General features: G+C 42.9%; 1 protein-coding gene across 7 annotated transcripts in view; it reads left to right on the top strand.

Moving 5' to 3' along the window:
- The window catches only part of ERCC4 (ERCC excision repair 4, endonuclease catalytic subunit), a 43,831-nt gene that overhangs the window by 898 nt on the left and 22,814 nt on the right, over positions 1–20,119 (top strand). For all 7 annotated transcript variants that reach the window (XR_006816703.1, XR_006816702.1, XR_006816698.1 and 4 more), the window contains exons 2-9: positions 944–1,124; positions 6,792–6,987; positions 7,913–8,120; positions 11,088–11,268; positions 12,235–12,363; positions 13,307–13,417; positions 14,188–14,785; positions 17,068–17,160. Coding sequence is in view for 1 of the 7 variants with exons in the window: in XM_045993535.1 (XP_045849491.1) it covers positions 944–1,124; positions 6,792–6,987; positions 7,913–8,120; positions 11,088–11,268; positions 12,235–12,363; positions 13,307–13,417; positions 14,188–14,785; positions 17,068–17,160 (1,697 nt within the window). In the remaining 6 variants the exon portion in view is untranslated. The remainder of the gene's footprint in view (positions 1–943; positions 1,125–6,791; positions 6,988–7,912; positions 8,121–11,087; positions 11,269–12,234; positions 12,364–13,306; positions 13,418–14,187; positions 14,786–17,067; positions 17,161–20,119) is intronic.

Here is a 20,119-nt window from a genome sequence, read left to right as displayed (position 1 = left end):
GAAGGATACAGACACAGATACAGGGATGTGTAGGGAAAGCTACAGATAGGAGCCACGAGGAGTCCCAAAGCTGGATATCACGGGGCTTGCTGGGGTTGTAGGAGTGGGATCCGTGATGCGGACGGAGGAATCTCAGAGGGTAATGTGTGAGGCTGGGGAGAGCCCTGCAGGGAAGGGGTGCGCGGCAACTCGGTGGGGAGAGGGCCATTGGGTCAGAAGGAAAGGCAGCTGGAAGCTGAGGGTATTGGGGAAGGTTACCTGTGGTTAAGGACTGGAGGACGCTGAAGACAGAAGGTGGATTCTCCTGTGCTGAGATAGGGGCTTGGTATTGGAAGGTGGCACAGCCTGGTCTGACAAGTCTGATGAGCCTCTTGCTAGAGCGGGTGGCCAGGAGGAAGATGTCCACGGAGACTCCTTGACTGATGTGTCTAGGTATCCCCAGTACCAACACCAGAGCCTAGCACAACACAGGGTCCCCAGTAGAGGAAGCAGAGGTTCAACTGAAGATACAAAGGGCCAGGGTGCCACTGACATGAAATCCCCTCTGGGGTGGATCGGGACAGAGCTAAGAGTCTAAAACCCAGCCTGGGAAAAGCATTCCTTGTGAGGGGCTCGCATAGTCCGCTTGCCTGCAACCCTGGCTTTGGCGGAAACTATTTTGTAACTAGCAGCAGGCTTTTAACCGAGGGTTTAAAACGTCTTTTTTGTTGTTATTAAAGCGCTAAGAACAACTCAAGTGCAAGGATTCCTTAGTGCAAACCCAAAAATAAAAATAAAAGCCTAGTTAAAGGTGGATGATTGCAGGATCCATGTAAAGTCGCCACTTAGTTCGGACGTTCCTTGTCTTAAATTCAAAGTCTCTTGTCTTATATTCAAAGACCTGCAGCCTAATTAAAACCGCTCTGTATTCAACAGCCTACTAATCACCTCTGGTTTGCTTCAGGAGTACTTCATCAATCAGCTGAAGATTGAAGGAGTCGAGCACCTCCCTCGCCGCGTAACAAATGAAATCACCAGTAACAGTCGCTATGAGGTCTACACACAAGGAGGGGTAATATTTGCAACAAGTCGAATACTTGTGGTCGACTTCTTGACCGATAGAATACCTTCAGATTTAATTACCGGTAAGCATTTGAAACCTTATTATTTGTATATAAATGGGCACGTTTTTCTGTCTATCCCCTCTGCTGAACTAAACCAGGACCTCCTTATGCACACTCCTAGATGTTTTTGCTCAACACTGTGCTTCCAGGTGTTAGCACAATCCCAGACACATTCTAGGTGCTTAAAAAGTATCTGTGGCCCGAATAAGTAACTAAATTAGTGAGTTAAGTAAGAACAACTCTTCCTTGTTTCCTCAGCTCAAATCTGGTAAATACTTGGTGAGTGGCTGGCATTTGCTTTTAGAACCTAATCAGACTCAAAATGTTTACAAATATTCTTTATATATTTCCTGAAATACTTGGTTTTCCCTTGAAAGAGGTTTTTTCCCCTCCATGATTTGAAATTAAACCAAGTAGTGGCTTAATTATTTTGAGAAGTATGGTTTCATTTTCGTTAGAATGAATACAGAAGAGGAATTGTTTTTCATTATTATTCGTCCTTTTGGAACCCTTTTCTGGTTTTCCCCAAAGCTAACGTGAGGGCCTTACCTCCCTGCCCTCAGATTACGCTTTGCTTCTCCCCAGTCCTAGCACTAAAGAACACCATGTTATCTTTGCCTGTTTATTTGTCTGTCCCGCTCAAGATAACAAGCTTCTTAAGTACAAGGGACAACTTGTTCATCCGAGGCTAAGTAACTGGTACACACATTTGTTGGATAAAAGGATGCATGAGTATGCTGGGACCTTCAGTGAACTTCTGGAGGGCAGAGAAACTGCAATATTCATAATCGTACTTCCCACTGTGGCCCTGAATTTAGAAGACCCTCAAGAAATAGTTAATGAGTAAATGTATGAACGAATGCTTTATGTGGTTCATAGTAAACTGATTGAAGAACAGGGTTGTTACAGTTTTGTAACATTTATTCTATTTTATTTTACCTTATTTTGTTTTGTTTTTAAAGATTTTGTTTATTTGATAGAGGGAGACAGTGAGGACAGGAACACAGGCAGGGGGAGTTGGGGAGGGAGAAGCAGGCTTCCCGCCAAGCAGGGAGCCCAAGGCAGGGCTGGATCCCAGCACCCTGGGATCATGACCTGAGCTGAAGACAGACGCTTAATGACTGAGCCACCCAGGCGTCCCTAGTTTTGTAACATTTATAATTGCCATCAGCCAGGGCCCAGGCGGTGAGGTCTGACTCACCTGGCTTTGAATGAGGATGCCACGACTTACAAGCAAGTTACTTGATTTTTATAAGCCTCAAGTTATTTTTGTTTTTCTCATTTCTTTAAATTGAGAAAATAGCACTTCCCAAAGTTATCGTTAAGGATTAAGTGAGTGAAAATAAATGACGTTAGTATTGTGCCTGGGACATACTAAACAGTGGAGAATAGCAAAAAACAAAAAGTATTGGCTTTTCATCACCAGAAATTCTGATATATCGGAAAGTCTTTTACTGCTTGCTCCCTACTTCTCAGCCTGGTTTTGCATTTATTTTTTAAGTGGATAAAACGGGGAAGGAGGGAAATGTACTGGAACCACCACTAGATGTCAGTATTGCTCTGACTTTTAGTAACCGTTCCCCCCAATTAGGCGGAAAGCAATAATGAATCAAAGAAACATGCAGATCATAGCTTATAGGTAGCCCCTAATTAAAAGTGCAAAATTCCATATCCATTTCTGAACATGTCCCAACCCTTAATGAAGCTAGGGCTGCTGCTGCCGCTTGGCTGAATGGAATGCCCCTGAAGGCCAGAAGTGAATCCCTTCAGATTCTGCACGCTGGGGGCGCCTGGGTGGCTCAGTGGGTTAAAGCCTCCGCCTTCTGCTCAGGTCATGATCCCAGGGTCCTGGGATCGAGCTCGGCATGGGGCTCTTCGCTCAGCAGGGAGCCTGCTTCCTCCTCTCTCTCTGCCCGCCTCTCTGCCTAGTTGTGATTTCTTTCTGTCAAATAAATAAAATATTAAAAAAAAAAAAAAGATTCTGCACCCTGGAGGGATTGTCCCCCAGAGGCTCCCCGTGGCACTTTCCCCACGGCTCTCACAGACCAAACAGCAGCCCTTGAAGCATGTAAGTCTCCGGAAGGTTCTGAATGCCCCCTGCCCCAATTTGCCCCCTGTCACTACCTATGAAAATCACCACCGCATCCACGCAGGGGTCCCTGCCAACTACAGCATCTCAGCAGTGAGAGAAGTGTGTACACGGGTACCCTGATGGTACTTTCGAAAGACAGGACGGGAGGCTTTCATTATTAAAACGGCTCTAGAACCTCCAAACAGAACCAGGACACACTTTCCGTGACAAACTTGGGGGGAAAAAAAGTTACATGTTAGTTTTGTGCCCCCGGTGCTATAATTGAGTTTTATGTTCATTCAACAAACACTAAATTTACTAAGCGTTCCTTGTTTGGCAGGAATGTGGTAGGGGCTGATGGTAGAAAGATCAGTAGATGGTGTGGTGAGCGGTTTAGTGGAGGAGACAGATGGAGAGAGGTAATGATAGTTCAGTATGAGACAAAGCTGTCATGGGAGCATAAAATTGAAATGTAGAGGGCGCCTGGGTGGCTCAGTGGTTAAAGCCTCTGCCTTCAGCTCAGGTCCCCGCATCGGGCTCTCTGCTTGGCAGGGAGCCTGCTTCCCCTTCTCTCTCTCTGCCTGCCTCTCTGCCTACTTGTGATCTTTGTCAAATTAAAAAAAAAAAAAATCTTTAAAAAAAGAAAAATTGAAATATAGATAGGCTTTTGTGAGACTACAGTTGCCCCCCAAAATGCAGCCTGCTTGTGTTTTCTTTCTTCTTTTTTAAAGATTTTATTTATTTGAGGTGGGTTAAAGCCTCTGCCTTCGGCTCAGGTTGTGATCTCAGCGTCCTGGGATGGAGCCCTGAGTCAGGCTCTCTGCTTAGTAGGGAGCCTGCTTCCTCCTCTCTCTCTCTCTCTGCCTGCCTCTCTGCCTACTTGTGATCTCTCTCTATCAAATGAATAAATAAAATCTTAAAAAAAAAAAAAAAAGATTTTATTTCTTTGAGAGAGAGAGAACGAGTAGGGGCAGAGGAAGAGGGGGAAGCAGACTCCTCACTGAGCAGGGAGCCTGATCTGGGACTTGATCCCAGGACCCCACGATCGTGACCTGAGCTGAAGGCAGATGCTTAACCACCTGGGCCCCCCATGCACCCCTGCTTATGTTTTCATGTTGCTGGTTTTTAAAATGGTGGTGCGGGTGGGGGAGTGGGGAGGCGTCTACAGGTGATGTCACTTAGGAAAAACCAGACTTTGTCGTCAGACCCCCCCGGCCCGGTTTGGAACCTTTAGTCTCCCATTGCTTGTGGGATAACTTTGATCAACTTGTTGCCCTCTCCTGGTCTCATACTTATACGTATCTCGTAGAAGTCTCATGAGGATTAAATGAAAACAGTCCAGTAGAGTACCTAACCCCTGCACCTGGGATAGAATAGTTCCGTTCTTCCATTTCCTCCAAAATCCATTTCCTGGGTTCTCTAAAGAATGACAGTCTTTTCTTATTCTTTTTAAAGATTTTATTTATTTATTTGACAGAGAGATCACAAGTAGGCAGGGGGGTGGGGAAGCAGGCACCCTGCTGAGCAGAGAGCCCGATGCGGGGCTTGACCCCAGGACCCTGAGACCATGACCCAAGCCGAAGGCAGAGGCTTAACCCACTGAGCCACCCAGGTGCCTCAAGAATGACAGTCTTGGGGGCGCCTGGGTGGCTCAGTGGGTTAAGGCCTCTGCCTTCGGCTCAGGTCATGATCCCAGTGTCCTGGGATCGAGCCCCGCATCTGGCTCTCTGCTCAGCAGGGAGCCTGCTTCCTCCTCTCTCTCTCTCTGCCTGCCTCTCTGCCTACTTGAAATCTCTGTCTGTCAAATAAATAAATAAAATCTTAAAAAAAAAAAAAAAAAGAATGACAGTCTTGGAGCACTGCATTTCCTTAAATTGAGGTTCATCTTTCCTTTAGAAGTTTCCTTTCATTACTTTAACCTTATGTGATATTTCAATCTAGGCCAGCAAGCATAGTCCAGGAAAGTACTTGGAAAAGCCCAACGACTGGGCCCAGAAGCCTTGCTCAGTAGTAAATTTGTTACATGTACATATTGTAATTATTGAAAATCCTTTCTCTACAGATTCCTAAATAACACTATCAATTTCTACTATATCTGGAAAACCATTTGCTTAGCTAGAATACATTGTAGCTCCATGCACATCAATCCAGACCTTGAACACTGAAACAGTAGCATCTGAACTGGGCCCACTGAACCAGCAGGAGAAGGGGTCACAAATCACTGTCATGTCATTTCCCAGGCCGTAGGAGTGATGTGAATTGGTACAAAAACAAGCACATTTATGACAAATTTATATATCAGGTAATGGCTTGTTGTAGGTCTAGGAGACAGAATCATCGCGAATCATTGAGTTTTGGATTCAGAAATGACATCTGTGCGCTCTCATGCCATGTGTGTTCGTCATTATCACTCATCACACCACATCAAAGTGGCATATATACGTGTAATATTGTATGGACTTATTGTATTCACATATGAAAGATTATCTTGTCCAGTTTTCCTGTTTTTTTTAAAGATTTTATTTATTTATTTGACAGAGATCACAAGTAGTCAGAGAGGCAGGCAGAGAGGTGGGGGAAGCAGGTCCCCGCCGAGCAGAGAGCCCGATGTGGGGCTCGATCCCAGGACCCTGAGATCATGACCTGAGCTGAAGGCAGAGGCTTAAATCCACTGAGCCACTCAGGCACCCCGATTTTCTTGTTTTACAAATAAAGAAATGCAGTAATTGTCCTTGTTTTTGTTATCTCAGAGGTGTCAGTCAACCACCCCAAAACACAGGTATAGTAAATACATTCATAATGGTTTTTATTTTATTTTATTTTATTTATTTATTTATTTATGTTTAAAGATTTTATTTGTATATTTGACAGACAGAGAGATCACAAGTAGGCAGAGAGGGGGAGGGGGAAGCAGGCTCCCTGCCAAGCAGAGAGCCCAATGTAGGCTTCCATCCCAGGACCCTGGGATCATGACCTGAGCCGAAGGCAGAGGCTTTAACCCACTGAGCCACCCAGGCGCCCCCACGGTTTTTATTTTAATGGACTGATTTACCTCTCGGTTGAATATACTCCCATTCCACAGGGGAATTATTCTACTGGGTGAGGCAGATGTTGCCCAGACTTCTGAATTCCTGCTCTTTTATGTAGGCCACATCTGGTTCATCCATCAAAGGAGATTCAGGGAGCCACCATGCTCTCAGAAATTCTCCCACCATGCCAGACACCCCCCACCCCAAGGCCTTTGCTCTTACTGTCCCCTCAGCCTGGAGCTCTCTTGGTGCACGTGGTGGCAAGACTCACCTCCTCATTTCCATCTGGCCTTGGCTGCCACCCAGCAGCCCTCAGACATTCTCCCTCTCCTCCTCCTCTGGTTCATTTCTTCTCCCCCTAGCACTTTTCACTCTATAACCTAAGCGCTCCACGTGTTTGTACTGTGTGTTGTACGGACCATGAGGACAGGGATTTCCGTCTGTGTGCTCACTGCTGCATCCCCCCACCAAAACCAGTGCCTGCCCGTGCCCGAGCGGGGACACAGGATACACGTGGTGAATGAGCGAATGGATATGAGCATGAGGTTCTATGACTGTTCCGCCCTCTCAATTGTGATCTCCTCCCAGGCATCTTGGTGTACAGAGCTCACAGGATAATCGAGTCTTGTCAAGAAGCCTTCATCTTGCGCCTGTTCCGCCAGAAAAACAAGCGTGGCTTTATTAAGGCCTTCACAGACAACGCGGTCGCCTTCGATACTGGTTTTTGCCACGTGGAAAGAGTGATGAGGAATCTCTTCGTAGGGAAGCTCTACCTGTGGCCAAGGTAAACAGCGCCACGCCCCAACTTGCCATAACTGACCTGCGCGCTTTAACGTGACGTAAAGGGTACTGTCGTTGACCTGATACCTGATTGTCAGGTTCATAACAAGGGCGTCAAAGAGAAGCAGCTGGTCCCCATCCCCGTGGTTCTTTTACAAGGAGACAGAGCTTTGATAGTTACTTTCCCAGTAGCCCATCACATCTGTCCAAGGGCGGCCCCTTGTACTCCTTCTTGCTCCCGAGACCCCCCGGAAATCCAGAGGCTCACAGGTACAACCGCTTTAGCTGAACCGTAGATTTGTTGGCTAAGATTCCCACTTCACTTTGAAAATTACCCATCGGGGAATAGAACGGAAAGATTTTGGAAGAATTGATGCCAACGTCTAGGAAAAACCCTAAGGTTGCAGTGTTCTGACACCATACGCCTATGCTAATAGGTATTTTGGTTTTACTCTATGACATTTAAGAGCATTTGCCATGGTGTTTTACCTTTCTTGATTGTACCTTCTTGAAGGGATCGGCATACTTTTTCTGTGAAGGGCCAGATGATAACTCTTTGGGGTTTTGAGGCCACGTGATCCGTCACAATGACCCAGCTCTGCTGTTAGAGCAGCAAAGCAACCGTAGACAGTCCATAAACAGTGGGCGTGGCTGCGTTCCAGTAGAACTTGTTGGAAAACCAGGCGCTGGGTTGGGTCCAGACAATAATCCTGCTGACCCCCGCCTTATTTGAATAATAACGTCCATTCGTTGAGGTTAAAAGTATTCCCGAAGGCGTTGCCATTTTGCTTTCTATTTTGTGTCTTCATTCCATTTAGAAAAAAAAGAAAGAGAAAAAAAAAAAAGAACCATGAGAGTATTAAACCCAAACCAGAAATACACAGCTCTTGAAACTCGAGAAAATCTTTGAAAACTATTTGTCTCTGTAGGTTCCACGTAGCAGTAAACTCGTTTTTAGAACAGCACAAACCTGAAGTTGTAGAAATTCACGTTTCTATGACGCCTGCCATGCTCGCCATACAGACCGCCATACTGGACATTTTGAACGCGTGTCTGAAGGAGCTCAAATGCCATAACCCGTCCCTCGAAGTGGAAGATTTGTCTCTAGAAAATGCTATTGGAAAACCCTTTGACAAGGTACTCCGTTTCTTTTCCTCTTAAGCACAGTTTGTGATGTTGTAGTTTTAAAGAATCCAAGTTATTTTAGTGATTGCAGTGTCCTTAGTCGAAATTTGCTGTTATTTTAGAATTAATTTGGAGCTGATTCAAGGGTAGCTTCTTTGGTTTTCTGGAAAGTAATAATCTGTAGTAAAATACATGGGCCAATGTAAAAGCAGAATCCTGATTTTTGCAATTATGCAGTGATTATCTCATATTTTAAATATAATTTAGAAAGGGACAAATAACCTTTTTTGCTCTGCAGTGACTGCATTTGGATATCTACAGGTAGAAGAGTCTTACATAAGAATGCTTCATGATTTATGATCTTTTGTTTGCAATAAAAATAATTGGGATGAATTTTCATTACTGAGGAATGTGAACCTTGCTCTCTTAAAATTACATTTTGAATTGAGAAAATGGTAAGACTAAGGCTTTAGTTCAAGGAACTTTTCTTCTAACTGACTTGGGGGGGAATCGAGCGGGGTGTTTGGAGAGAGAGACCATGTCCACATGCGTTGGGAGGGGGAAGGACACAGGGAGGGAGAGAGAGAATCTCAAGCACACTTAACACTGAGCCTGGAGCCCAATGCAGGCCTCGATCTCACGACCTTGAGGTCATGACCTGAGCTGAAATCAAGAGTCAGAAGCTTAACCAACTGAGCCACCCAGGTGCCCTTCTAATTGATTTTTTTTTAAATCATAGATGAATTAATACAGTTATACGAATGTCGAAGATTGAACTGTAGATCCAGAAAATGCTGACTTTCAAAAAATTCTGGACAGTGTTTTTTTCTTTTCATATTTTGGTGGAACAAATTCCTATCTTTTAAACTCTGAATCAGTCTCTCACTGGAAATAATGTATAGTGATTATTAAGCAGGAAAAATTGAACTCATTTCTCCGATTCTTCCAAAAAGTCATTTTACTGTGAAATAATGATACACGAAACTAATTTCATGTGTTCTGTTCCTGTGTTCTTAAAGTTTAGTGCATGATCAAGCCACAAACAAAAACCATCAAAAACAAACCTTCATGTCCTTTTAATGGAATGTATATGTTCTTAGAAAAAAAAACAAAATAAAACCTGATATTTTTGTACTAAGTTTCTAACCATTCCCTGGCTAGTAAAAGTCAAAGTATTATTTTGGATATTCTTTTAGCCACCAAATGTAAATGCAGACATAACTTTGCATCTTGTTAGAAAATTTAACTTTTGGGGGCACCTGGGTGGCTCAGTCATTAAGTGTGTGCCTTCGGCTCAGGTCATAATCCCAGGGTCCTGAGACCAAGCCCCGCTTCGGGCTCCCTGCTCAGTGGGAAGCCTGCTTCCCCCTCTCCCACTCCCCCTGCTTCTGTTCCCTCCCTCACTGTGTCTCTCTCTGTCAAAAAAATACATAAAATCTTTTTTTTTTTAAAAAAAAAAAAAAGAAACCCCATAGCTTTAAAAAAAAAAAAAAAAAGAAAGAAAGAAAATTTAACTTTTGTAGACAATTTTACCGAGCAGGTATGCAGTTTTATGTTCCATTTGGTCTAGGACAGTTATAGTATCTACCTGTTCTCCTGGAATAATGATTAATAATATAATTTCATTTTCACAAGAGTCCCGTTTTGGACAATAAATTATAAAGCCATCCAAATATTACTCCTGCTGAGTATTAGTTTTGTTAGATAAGATGCTGCATAGTAATACAGCTTGTATAGCATGCTGTAAGTATTATCCTTTTTAGTTACAAAATCAGTTTGTGAAGGAGTGTGTGTGCGTGTGTACACACACATATATAGCTGTGTGTTTGTAGATATCTCTATAGTCTATACAAAAAGCTATTCTGTACTTTAGGCAACTTAAAAAAAGAAAGATTTATTTACTCTATTTGAGAGAGAGAAAGAGAGAGAGAGCAGGGGAAGGAGCAGTGGGGGGAAAGAGAATCTCCAGCAGAGTCTGCACTGAGCACAGAGCCCAATGCGGGGCTTGATCTCATCACCCTGAGATCATGACCTGAGCCAAAACCAAGATTGGGATATTTAACTGACTGAGCCACCCAGGCGTCCCTATTTTTTAGAGTCTTAAAAAATTCATGTTTAGTCTACTGTTAATTTAACAAGTATTTTCCCATCCATGAATCACATTTTAAAAAGAAAAGAAAAAAAAAAAACAAACAAAACCCAAGTAAATCTTTAACAGCACCAAATAAGTCACATTGTTATTTAATTTGTTACATGTAGTTTCCCTGGTATATGCCCTCTGCTCCCTTTCCAACTGGATGCCACATTTTTAATCTTTCTAGGACAGGGTCACAGCCAAACTTGGCAGAAATCAATACAGCTGTATAATTTATTGTCCACACTTTGACCCTTCATAGAAACAAATGACTGGGGGCATCTGGGTAGCTCAGTGGGTTAAGCCACTGCCTTCGGCTCAGGTCATGATCTCAGGGTCCTGGGATCGAGCCCTGCATCTGGCTCTCTGCTCAGCAGGGAGCCTGCTTCCCCCTCTCTCTCTCTCTCTGCCTGCTGCTCTGCCTACTTGTGGATCTCTCTCTCTCTCTCTGTGTCAAACAAATTAATTAATTAATTAATTAAAAAAACAAACAAATGACTGGTTATCTGATGTTTATCAGGCCTATTCTCCTAAAAAGGTGCATATGAATAACCATGAACTGACTCTCTGATCACAAAGATTCTACAAATAAGACACTCTGCTTTATCTTTGAAAATTTAAACACTGTTATTAGAATATTATGAACTGAAATTTTCTAACCACTTTCTTGGGAGATGCTGTTAGGAGTTTTTTTGTGTGTATGGTAAAATATACATAACATAAAACTCACCACCCTAACTGTCTTTGGGCATATGGTGATAATATTCATAGAAAGTATAATTGGTATTAATAATAGCTATATGGAACATATTTTTTAGGAATACTATGTTTTATTCTTGTTTTAGACAATACGCCATTATCTGGATCCTTTGTGGCACCAGCTTGGCGCCAAGACTAAGTCTTTGGTTCAGGACTTGAAGATATTACGAACTTTGCTGCAGTATCTCTCTCAGTATGATTGTATCACATTCCTTAACCTTCTGGAATCTCTGAGAGCCACAGAGAAGGCTTTTGGTCAGAATTCAGGTGGGAGATAAAAATACTGACATTCTGGGAGCTGATTTGAATAAAGTGTTGGATTTTGTTGGGGAATCAGATGTAGGGAGCGCTATATTCAACTACGTGGTATCCTGAGATTTCAAATTTCGTTTTATGTTCATAGCGCAAGGATGTAGGTTTTATTGATAGCTAATGTTTCCGCCTACTTAACTTCTGTTCTGTATAATAATAAATATTCATATCCATTCCAGGCGATTTTATTTCTAGAAAAGACTCTGTATATTACAGGCAGTCCCCAACTTAGAAATAGGTTGTGTTCTGGAAGTTTAGTTGTTAAGAACTTCAAATTTCATTTTCTCCAAAGAATTAGCAAGGGGGTTTAGGGTTTCATCAGGCAGACTGCTGAAGACTGAAGAGATTTGTTGGGAAACTACATATACAACTGGCCGCCATCTTGTTTTTCTACCAACCACATCTGCCTCAGCTATTTTGTCCTCTGTCACTATTGGACTAGACCACTGGTTTTCAAGTAGTCCATGGGCCCCTGAGGCCAAGATTTAATATAATAATGTCATCAGGGACACTCTTAAGTAATAAACTACAAATGCGTAGCAATGAAGAATACATTGACTGCTGGTCCGCTTTGGTTCCCCTGCCTTGAGTACACTCGGGCACCAGCAGTATTACCCAGCCGTGCTTTTGCACCATCATTGGGAATGTCAAAAAATTAAACAATGAGTCAGTATTCTTATGAGAATAGATTTGAGGTCCAGACCCCCTGAAAACATCCCAGTGACCCCCAGGGATCAGTAGGCCACACTTTGAAAACCACTGGTCTAACCAAGCAGTGATGGAGGCCACAGTAAGGGAGAAGGTGTAGTTCAGACAAGAACAAGATGGCGGACAGTTGTCCTTATAGGGCATGTGACCTTCAGAGACTTTAAAATTCATCCTAAATTGAAGGCTTTTTTTTTTTTTAATGTTTTGTATTAGGTTGGCTGTTTCTTGACTCCAGCACCTCAATGTTTGTAAATGCTCGAGCAAGGGTTTACCATCTTCCAGATGCCAAAATGAACAAAAAAGGCAAAATGTCTGAAAAAACAGAGATTAAAGAAGAACCAGGTATCTTGTAGGCTTGATCTTTAACTGTGTCCTTTATTTAAGTATTTTGTGTGGAAATTCTTATCAAGTCGGTGTATGAATCTAAATATCCTTCAACCGTGTGAAAGACCTGTGCCCGTATGTTCAATATACGTTATATGCAATTGTACGTTAGAAGTGTCCAGCAGAGCAAGTCTTGGAATCCATTGTCAGGGGGTTCCGAGTAACAAGTGCCAAGCCCCCGTGAAGAGTGTTCTCACCCTCCGTAAGAGCTACAGATTGATTTTCTTTTTTAAACTTCAGCGTAATAACTACTTTTGGCACCTTAAAGTCTTAACAGAATGTTTAACATTCCTTTTAGCTTTAAAAAAAAAATAAATATACTAGAATGTGGCAAGCATGGATTTTATTCCAAGCCTTATCTAGTAGATATAATAAATATCATCAGTTTTTTTAAAGGCGTGGGATAGGGTTGATGCTGACATTCTATCTCATTCAACGGTCTAGTTCAGAACTGAACCGTGTTAGTGATGTGTCTGAGGACTCCCAGAAACATTGGACTGCTGTCTACTTATAGCCCATCTTCAGGACCATGACTGTCACGGGGATTTTAGAAATAATAAATACCATGACTCTGTACTGATTCTTTCCTTTTAAGCAGCAGCTTCTATCTGGCATCGCTGTTGACAACAACACACAGTCTTCTCTAATTCGCGACCGTGCGTGTAACTTGCTCTCGGCACCGTGAGAGCTCTATCAACACTGGTCTGGAGTGTGTTTCATTTAGACCTTAATAAATAGATCTTTTTCAAGAAAGAAGATTGTATCTGGCCTCCAGAAAGAGCCTCAAAGGAAGGGGCTTTTGGAAGGATGATTATGTCATTTGTTGTTTTGAAAGGCTATGAAATGTTTTATGGGTAAATGTTACCATGTAGAATGAGGTTGAACTTTTATTTCTATACAGAAACAAAAAAGGAACTGGTCCTAGAAAGCAACCCCAAGTGGGAAGCATTAACCGAAGTGCTGAAAGAAATTGAGGCAGAAAATAAGGAGAGCGAAGCCCTTGGTGGTCCAGGTAGGGGAAATGAAATGGTGACATTTGCTTTCAACAAAGAGCAAATGACTCTTCTTTGTTCGTTCTTTAAAAATAACTTACTATGATTTTGTTTCTAAAATGTAAAAGAATGAATGCCAAAGAACACTGAAATCCTAGCGGCAGCCTCGTTTTCTGTTCGTTCGATGTGGCCCACTGAGCAGGGAGCCTGATGTGGGGCTCGATCCCAGGACTCTGGGATCATGACCTGAGCCGAAGGCAGATGCTTCATGACTGAGCCGCCCAGACACCCTTTGTCTTTAGCTTTCTTAATGCACGTTTGTTTAGATTATAGATGTCAGTCTTCTCTGAGATGTCTTCCATTGCTTTTCAGCAGAGAAACTCATCTCCATCCAAAGAGGTAGAGAACAGTCACCTTTTTTATGATTTAATATTTAACATTTGACTCTGTAATCCATTTGGAATTTATTTTGGTATATCAAATCCTCTGGAAAATTATTAATTAAAAAGAGCTTCCATAAAGCCTCCATTATACCAGGGTTCGCTTTCATAAGACTAAATGTTTCTGGCTTCAACTTTACTCAAAAGATTTAACTAATCCTGTCAGAGAGGGAAAGCATTAGATAAGCATCTGAGACCCTTTTAAGCAAATTGTGAATGTCGTATCCTTACTGCCAAGGGGTAAGATGTGTTTTCTTTGGGGGGAGTGGGGAAGAGGCGAGGGGCCAGGCAGGGAGGGAACAGGGGGACACGTGAGGTCATAGTAACATAACACCGTTTCGTAATTTTAGGTCAAGTACTCATTTGTGCAAGCGACGACCGCACATGTTCCCAGCTGAGAGAGTACATCACTATCGGAGCAGAGGCCTTCTTGCTAAGGCTATACAGGAAAACCTTCGAGAAAGATAGCAAAGCCGAAGAAGTGTGGATGAAATTTCGACATGAGGACAGCCCAAAGAGAATGGTGAAATCGAACAAAAGGCCTAAAGACCCCCAAAACAAACAGAGGGCTGCCACCAAAGAAAGGACTCTCAAAAAGAAAAAGCGAAGGTTAACCTTAACTCAGATGATGGGAAAGTCTGAGGAACCGGAAGAGGAAGGGGATGTCAAGGAAGGCGGTCCTAGAGACATAGGCAGTAGCCCAGAGAGCTCCTTAGAAGAAATTAAGCACGAGGAATTTGACTTGAACTTGTCCTCTGATGCCGCATATGGAATCCTGAAAGACCCGCTCACCATCCTCCATCCGCTCCTGGGCTGTAGTGACCCCTACGCTCTGACAAGGGTGCTCCATGAAGTGGAACCAAGATACGTGGTTCTGTATGACGCCGAGCTCACATTCGTTCGCCAGCTTGAGATTTACAGGGCGAGCAGGCCCGGAAAGCCTCTGAGGCAAGTTATAAAGAATATGAGCTGTTTCTTCTCTCTCTTTTTTTTTTTTTTTTTTGTATATACTTATACGTATATATATGTATATACACACACAGTTGACACATATTAAATTAGTTTCAGGTTTAACAACATCGTGATTCAGTCATTCTATATGCTACCGAATGCTTACCATGACAAGTGTATTACAATATTTTTGATCACATTCCCTATGTCGTTCTTTTCATCCGCGTGGCATATTTATTTTATGTTTGTACCTCTTCGCCCCCTTCACCCATTTTGCCCCTTCTCCCCACACCTACCCCACTTTGGTAACCATCATTGTGTTTTCTGTTTGAGTCTGTTTCTCTCTTGTTGTTGTTTGTTCTTTTTTTTTTTTTTTTAAGATACCACATACAAGTGAAATCATATGGTATTTATCAATTTCCATCTGGCTTATCTCACTTAGCATACTACCCTCTCTGTCCACCCATGTCGTGGCAAATGGCAAGATTTCATTCTTTTTTATTGCTCAGTAATACCCTATCGCACTGCTTCTTCTAAAGGTTTCAGTTTCATGGTTCGTTAGGCTTTACCACAGGGGGTCTACCAGTTACACGTGGATTTTCTTTAACATTCTGTTACAACGTAGGTCAAAACCATTCATGAATCCTTCTTTTGCTTCCTGGACAACCTGGGAAGTTGGCCTAGGAAGGATGTCAGATGTTGCAGTAAAACAACAAACCTAGGGAACTGTCCGTGTTCTGGTTACTTGCTGCTCTGTTGACTGTACGATTTCCTTTCCGCATTGGTCCTAGCTTTGGGGTGCTGTATCTGACCAAGTCTGGGAACTGTATACTATCCTAACTTGTACCAAAAAGTACTGTAACTATGACTCAGCTAAACGGCTTTGAACTTCTGAAATGTCGTCCTTATAAATTTCAAGAAAAGAAGTGACTTTAGGTTACATCCACATAAAACGCAGGTATTTGGAGGAATTGTTGTACTAAGTTTTCTTGCGTTTCAAGGAATAGCAGATAAAAAATCTACAGAAATATCAGATGAGAAAATGATGCCTCTCAAAGAATATAGTGTTCTGGGTCTCCAATTATCTGAAGGAAATAAACAGCAAAATTAATATCCTGAACTCAGGCTGAACCAAAAACAGAGCCAAAAGAAACCTTGCTAGCAGCTTAACTAATGCACCCTTTCCAGAACAGAGATGAACGGAGCAGGTAGGTCAGAAATAACACAGGATGAAGACATTAGATGAAGCTGGTCAAAGAATTCTAGGCAATTATAGGTAAATTTTTCAGACTTTGCTACTGATCAGCTTTGTAGATAGCTTGTGTGCTCCCAAGTTCTCGGTTGCCTGAGAACGGAATAGTGTGATATTTGGAAACAGAATGGCGGAGTCGGAAGAGACCCTAGAGTTCAACTGCTCCCTCCGTCGGTGGGAAACTGAGGCCCAGGAATAACGAATGACTTGCCCTTGACCACGTAACACTTGTGGGGAAGAGCTGGGGGGGTCTCCGGACTCATTGTCCAATGGTTTTTTTTTTTTCTCAGTCCACACTCCAAAGAACTATAACCTAGGAGCATGAAGTCCAGAAGAAAAGTCAAAGGCTAAAAAAGGAAAAACCTCTGATAGAAGGTGAGGAGGAGGGAGAGAAGAAGTGCTCAAGTCAGCCTCTGAGCAACAAATAAGCTAGAAAAGCAGTCCTCCCTAAGAGAAAATAATATATCATATTTTCTCGAGCTCGATACCATCCGTATGTCTTCTGCGTCTGTGTTTACATAACACGTGCCATGACTTGATTCTGTGAAGACATGGATAACACAGAGCCGAGGAAGAAGATAAAGGTCATATAGATTTCATTTGTTTATTTCTCACTAACATGAACTTTCACAAGCTGCGTTTTATAACCGCTCTCCAACTTTGCAAATGATTGTTTGGCAGAGGTGTAAAGAAAAAATTGAAAAAAGAGAAGCCGCTGAGATTTTGTGTTTTCTGATTTGTTTATAGTTATGAGGCAAGAATTATTCTATCCCTCTCGTTATATTTCAGTGTTTACCTAAACTCTGTTCCTCCTTTCGGTGCAGGGGGAAAATGTGGTAATGAGACTTTCATCAGGTGGGGTTTAGGCAGCTTAATTTTAGGTACATGATTAATGGAGCCTTTTATTCTTGGTCAAATATTTATTATTTGAGCAGTTTAGATTGCTGATTTCCAATGCTATGCTCTTCCGTTCAGGGATTAAAAATTATGTTTTTACAGCCTAAGAGAGTTCTGTTTTAACTGGCAGGGTCTACTTTCTGATATATGGAGGTTCAACCGAGGAACAGCGCTATCTCACTGCTTTGCGGAAAGAAAAAGAAGCTTTTGAGAAACTCATAAGGTAATAGATACAGGCCCTTCAAGATCTAGAGGCTCCCCTGGGTGGGGGCATATACGACTGCCCTCGGGAAGGATGGAGGGGGGGATGAATTTGGGAGCATCGCCTCCAGAGAAACCTGTGGTCTGATTCATCCCAGGGTATGTGCACATTTCTTGTCTCCTCCCTCTCTTTTCCACCTTCTCCAGTCGCCTCTCGGTGATTTAACAAGATATTGGAAACATGGCGAGAGCTGCTTTTCTGCTTGCAAAGATTTGTGACATAAAACACCAAAAATACACCTCCACCGCTGCTTTTCTGAGAAACATGTTCTTAGATCTCCCCCTCCCCACCCCCACACACGAGCTTTCTCCCTTCCGTTGAAATCATGATTTATTTTCTCCTGGTAAAATTTCCATTGTCTGTGGGTGGGTGACCGCCTTCCCACTTGCTGGGAAATGCTTTTACAACCCAGGCAGATCATGGCTTGGACTGACCAATCTTCCAAGCCACAGACATTGGTAGAGCATCAGTGGCAGTGAGAGGGCAGAAATCATTTTTAGTAGCTGTCAGCATGCCAGGGCTCTACACAGAATTTCAAAATGGACAACCTTCCTCCAGCCCTGACGGTGGGCTCTCAGTGACCACCTAGAATATCCCCGAAGCCTGGTTCATCCAGGGCGCCAACTAGACGTGTACAGAGTCTGGCTGCAAAGGTAAAGAACGGGGTGCGCTAGCGCAGGTCCGACCGGGCCCAGGGTGGTAACCCGGGTGCCTTCCTGGAAGAAGCGGTAGGTAAGCGATGCATCAGCAGTGTGCATTAGGTGCTGCCCTGACAGGGTGGGAAGGGGCTTCTGTGTGCGAAGGCTCCAGAGTCCCAGAGGCCCTGCTGAGGATTCAGAACGTCCGTGTCAAAGCAGTAAGACAGCACCGTAGCATCCTTGGTAGGAAGTCTGTTTTTAGAGGCTCTCGCTGGCCTCCAGTGGAGGACTGGATGGGGCGGGAAATGAGTCAGTGGAAGCCAAGATTAGGTTGACAGGGAGAAGGGAACAGACTGAAGAGAGATGTAGGAGATGGAATCAAAGAATTGGTACCGGGGCGCCTGGATGGCTCAATCCTTAAGTGTCTGCCTTCGGCTCAGGTCATGATCCCGGGGTCCTGGGATCAAGTCCCACGTCCGGCTCCCTGCTCAGCAGGGAGTCTGCTTCTCCCTCTCCCTTTGCCTACAGCTCCCCCTACTAGTGCTCTCTCTGTCAAATAAATAAATAAAATCTTTAAAAAAAAAAAAAAAAAGAATCAGTGCTAGAGGGTGTGGGTCAGTCTATCCTAACCAGCCGTTTCCTCTTTACAAAACCTCCTCTGCCAGACGCTGCACGGGTTAACCGTCCCCAAGTTAACAGATGACCACACAGAGCTTCAGAGTTTAATGTACTTTTATCTCCAGCCTGGCTTACTTCCCCAGCTGTCAGTGGTGACCGTCTACTTATTATAAGGTAGATCTTCCCATATTACACAGCAATCAGATAGTTTCACCATTCAGAATCTTCAGATGTTTACTTTCCCAGAAAAGGTGGGGAATTTGAGAAGTGTTTGTTTTGAAAAGAAAAATACGTGTGAGGTGCGGTGCCGAAAGAGCGTTTGCACCAAGCCTGTGCTTACAAATTTACCGCGAGAGTAAGACAAGGTGCTTTTGCCAGGACCTCCGTGGGTGATGTCGTCAGAATGAAAGCAGCGCTCCTATTGAAAATGCCCCAAAAGGAATGAATCTGGCAGACTGGCTGTGGAACGATGGCTTGTCTGGGCCAGATCAGTCAGTTACAGATGTCAAGAGATAGAAAGAGAGAGAAAAAAAATGAAACTCCTGAGTATCGATAATAAAATGCTCCCTAGGTAGAAAAATTGGCAGTAACATTCGGAGTATACATAGTTTTAGAGAGGTCACTGCTTTTCAAAGGTGGGGGTAAGGTTCTTTGGAATTTTAGTTAGAAAACGTGCTCACCAGGGCACCTGTCTGGCTCTGTCGGTGAAGCACACGACTCTTGATCTCGGGGTTGTGAGTTCAAGCCCCATGTTGGGTGTAGAGATTCCTTAAGAAATAAAAAATAAAATTAAATTAAAGAAAAAGTTGATCCCAAAATGAGTTAGTATGAGGGCCAGAATCCATTCCCTTTAAAGGAAGACTTCTAGTTCAGCGCCTCCTTCCTATATTATCATGTTGTACAAGCAATTCAGATATCATTAAAGATGTTGAAGCAAAAATCAGAAACCTCTGTACTGTAGATTAAGTAGAAATAGGAATTGCATTGATAATTATCATTTTGTGTCTGTCACACGGAGCGACTTGGGTAATTATGCTAAATGTCGAAAGCAAAGAGCTGAATATTTATTATGATGGCAAGTTTCTGTTATATTAGTTTGAATTGCCAGTTTGGGAGACTTACGATGTTCTCCACAATCCAGGCTTCATTTCAGGAATTTATTATTTCCCGCATTCAATTTGCAGTGAAGTTATAACATTTCATGGTAAACCAGCTGCTTTTACGTAACAATATTAATTGGAACCATTGTGGAATCATCTGAAAGCAAATCTTTGGTTTTTCAGCATTGCCACGGGTATTTAGGGAATAAGATTACCACGTTATTAGAAAAGTACAGTTTTAATAACAGCTAACATTTTATAATGCCTGTTATGTGCCAGGCACTGTCCTGAGTACCTTCCACAGTAGATAATCCTAACATGCCTCTTTTGAGGTCAGTTTTATTATTATGCCCATTTGACAGATGAAATTGAGGCACACAGCCATTAAACTGCTTGTCCCAGGCTCACGGCCGTCATTGGTTTCAGATCCACAGACTAGAGATTCATACTCTAACCCACTAGGCTGAGCAGCCACTCAACAGACTACAAATTAATCAGAAAATTGGGATGCCCCCATGTGTGGGATGTAGCTTAGCCATAAAGTAAGTGGAAACAGAGTAAAAG

The sequence above is a fragment of the Meles meles genome, chromosome 21 (genome assembly GCF_922984935.1).
Source record: "Meles meles chromosome 21, mMelMel3.1 paternal haplotype, whole genome shotgun sequence".
NCBI classification, from domain to species: Eukaryota; Metazoa; Chordata; class Mammalia; order Carnivora; family Mustelidae; genus Meles; species Meles meles.
The sequence above is the reverse complement of the archived record's forward strand: the minus strand, read 5'-3'. Positions and strand labels throughout refer to the sequence as shown.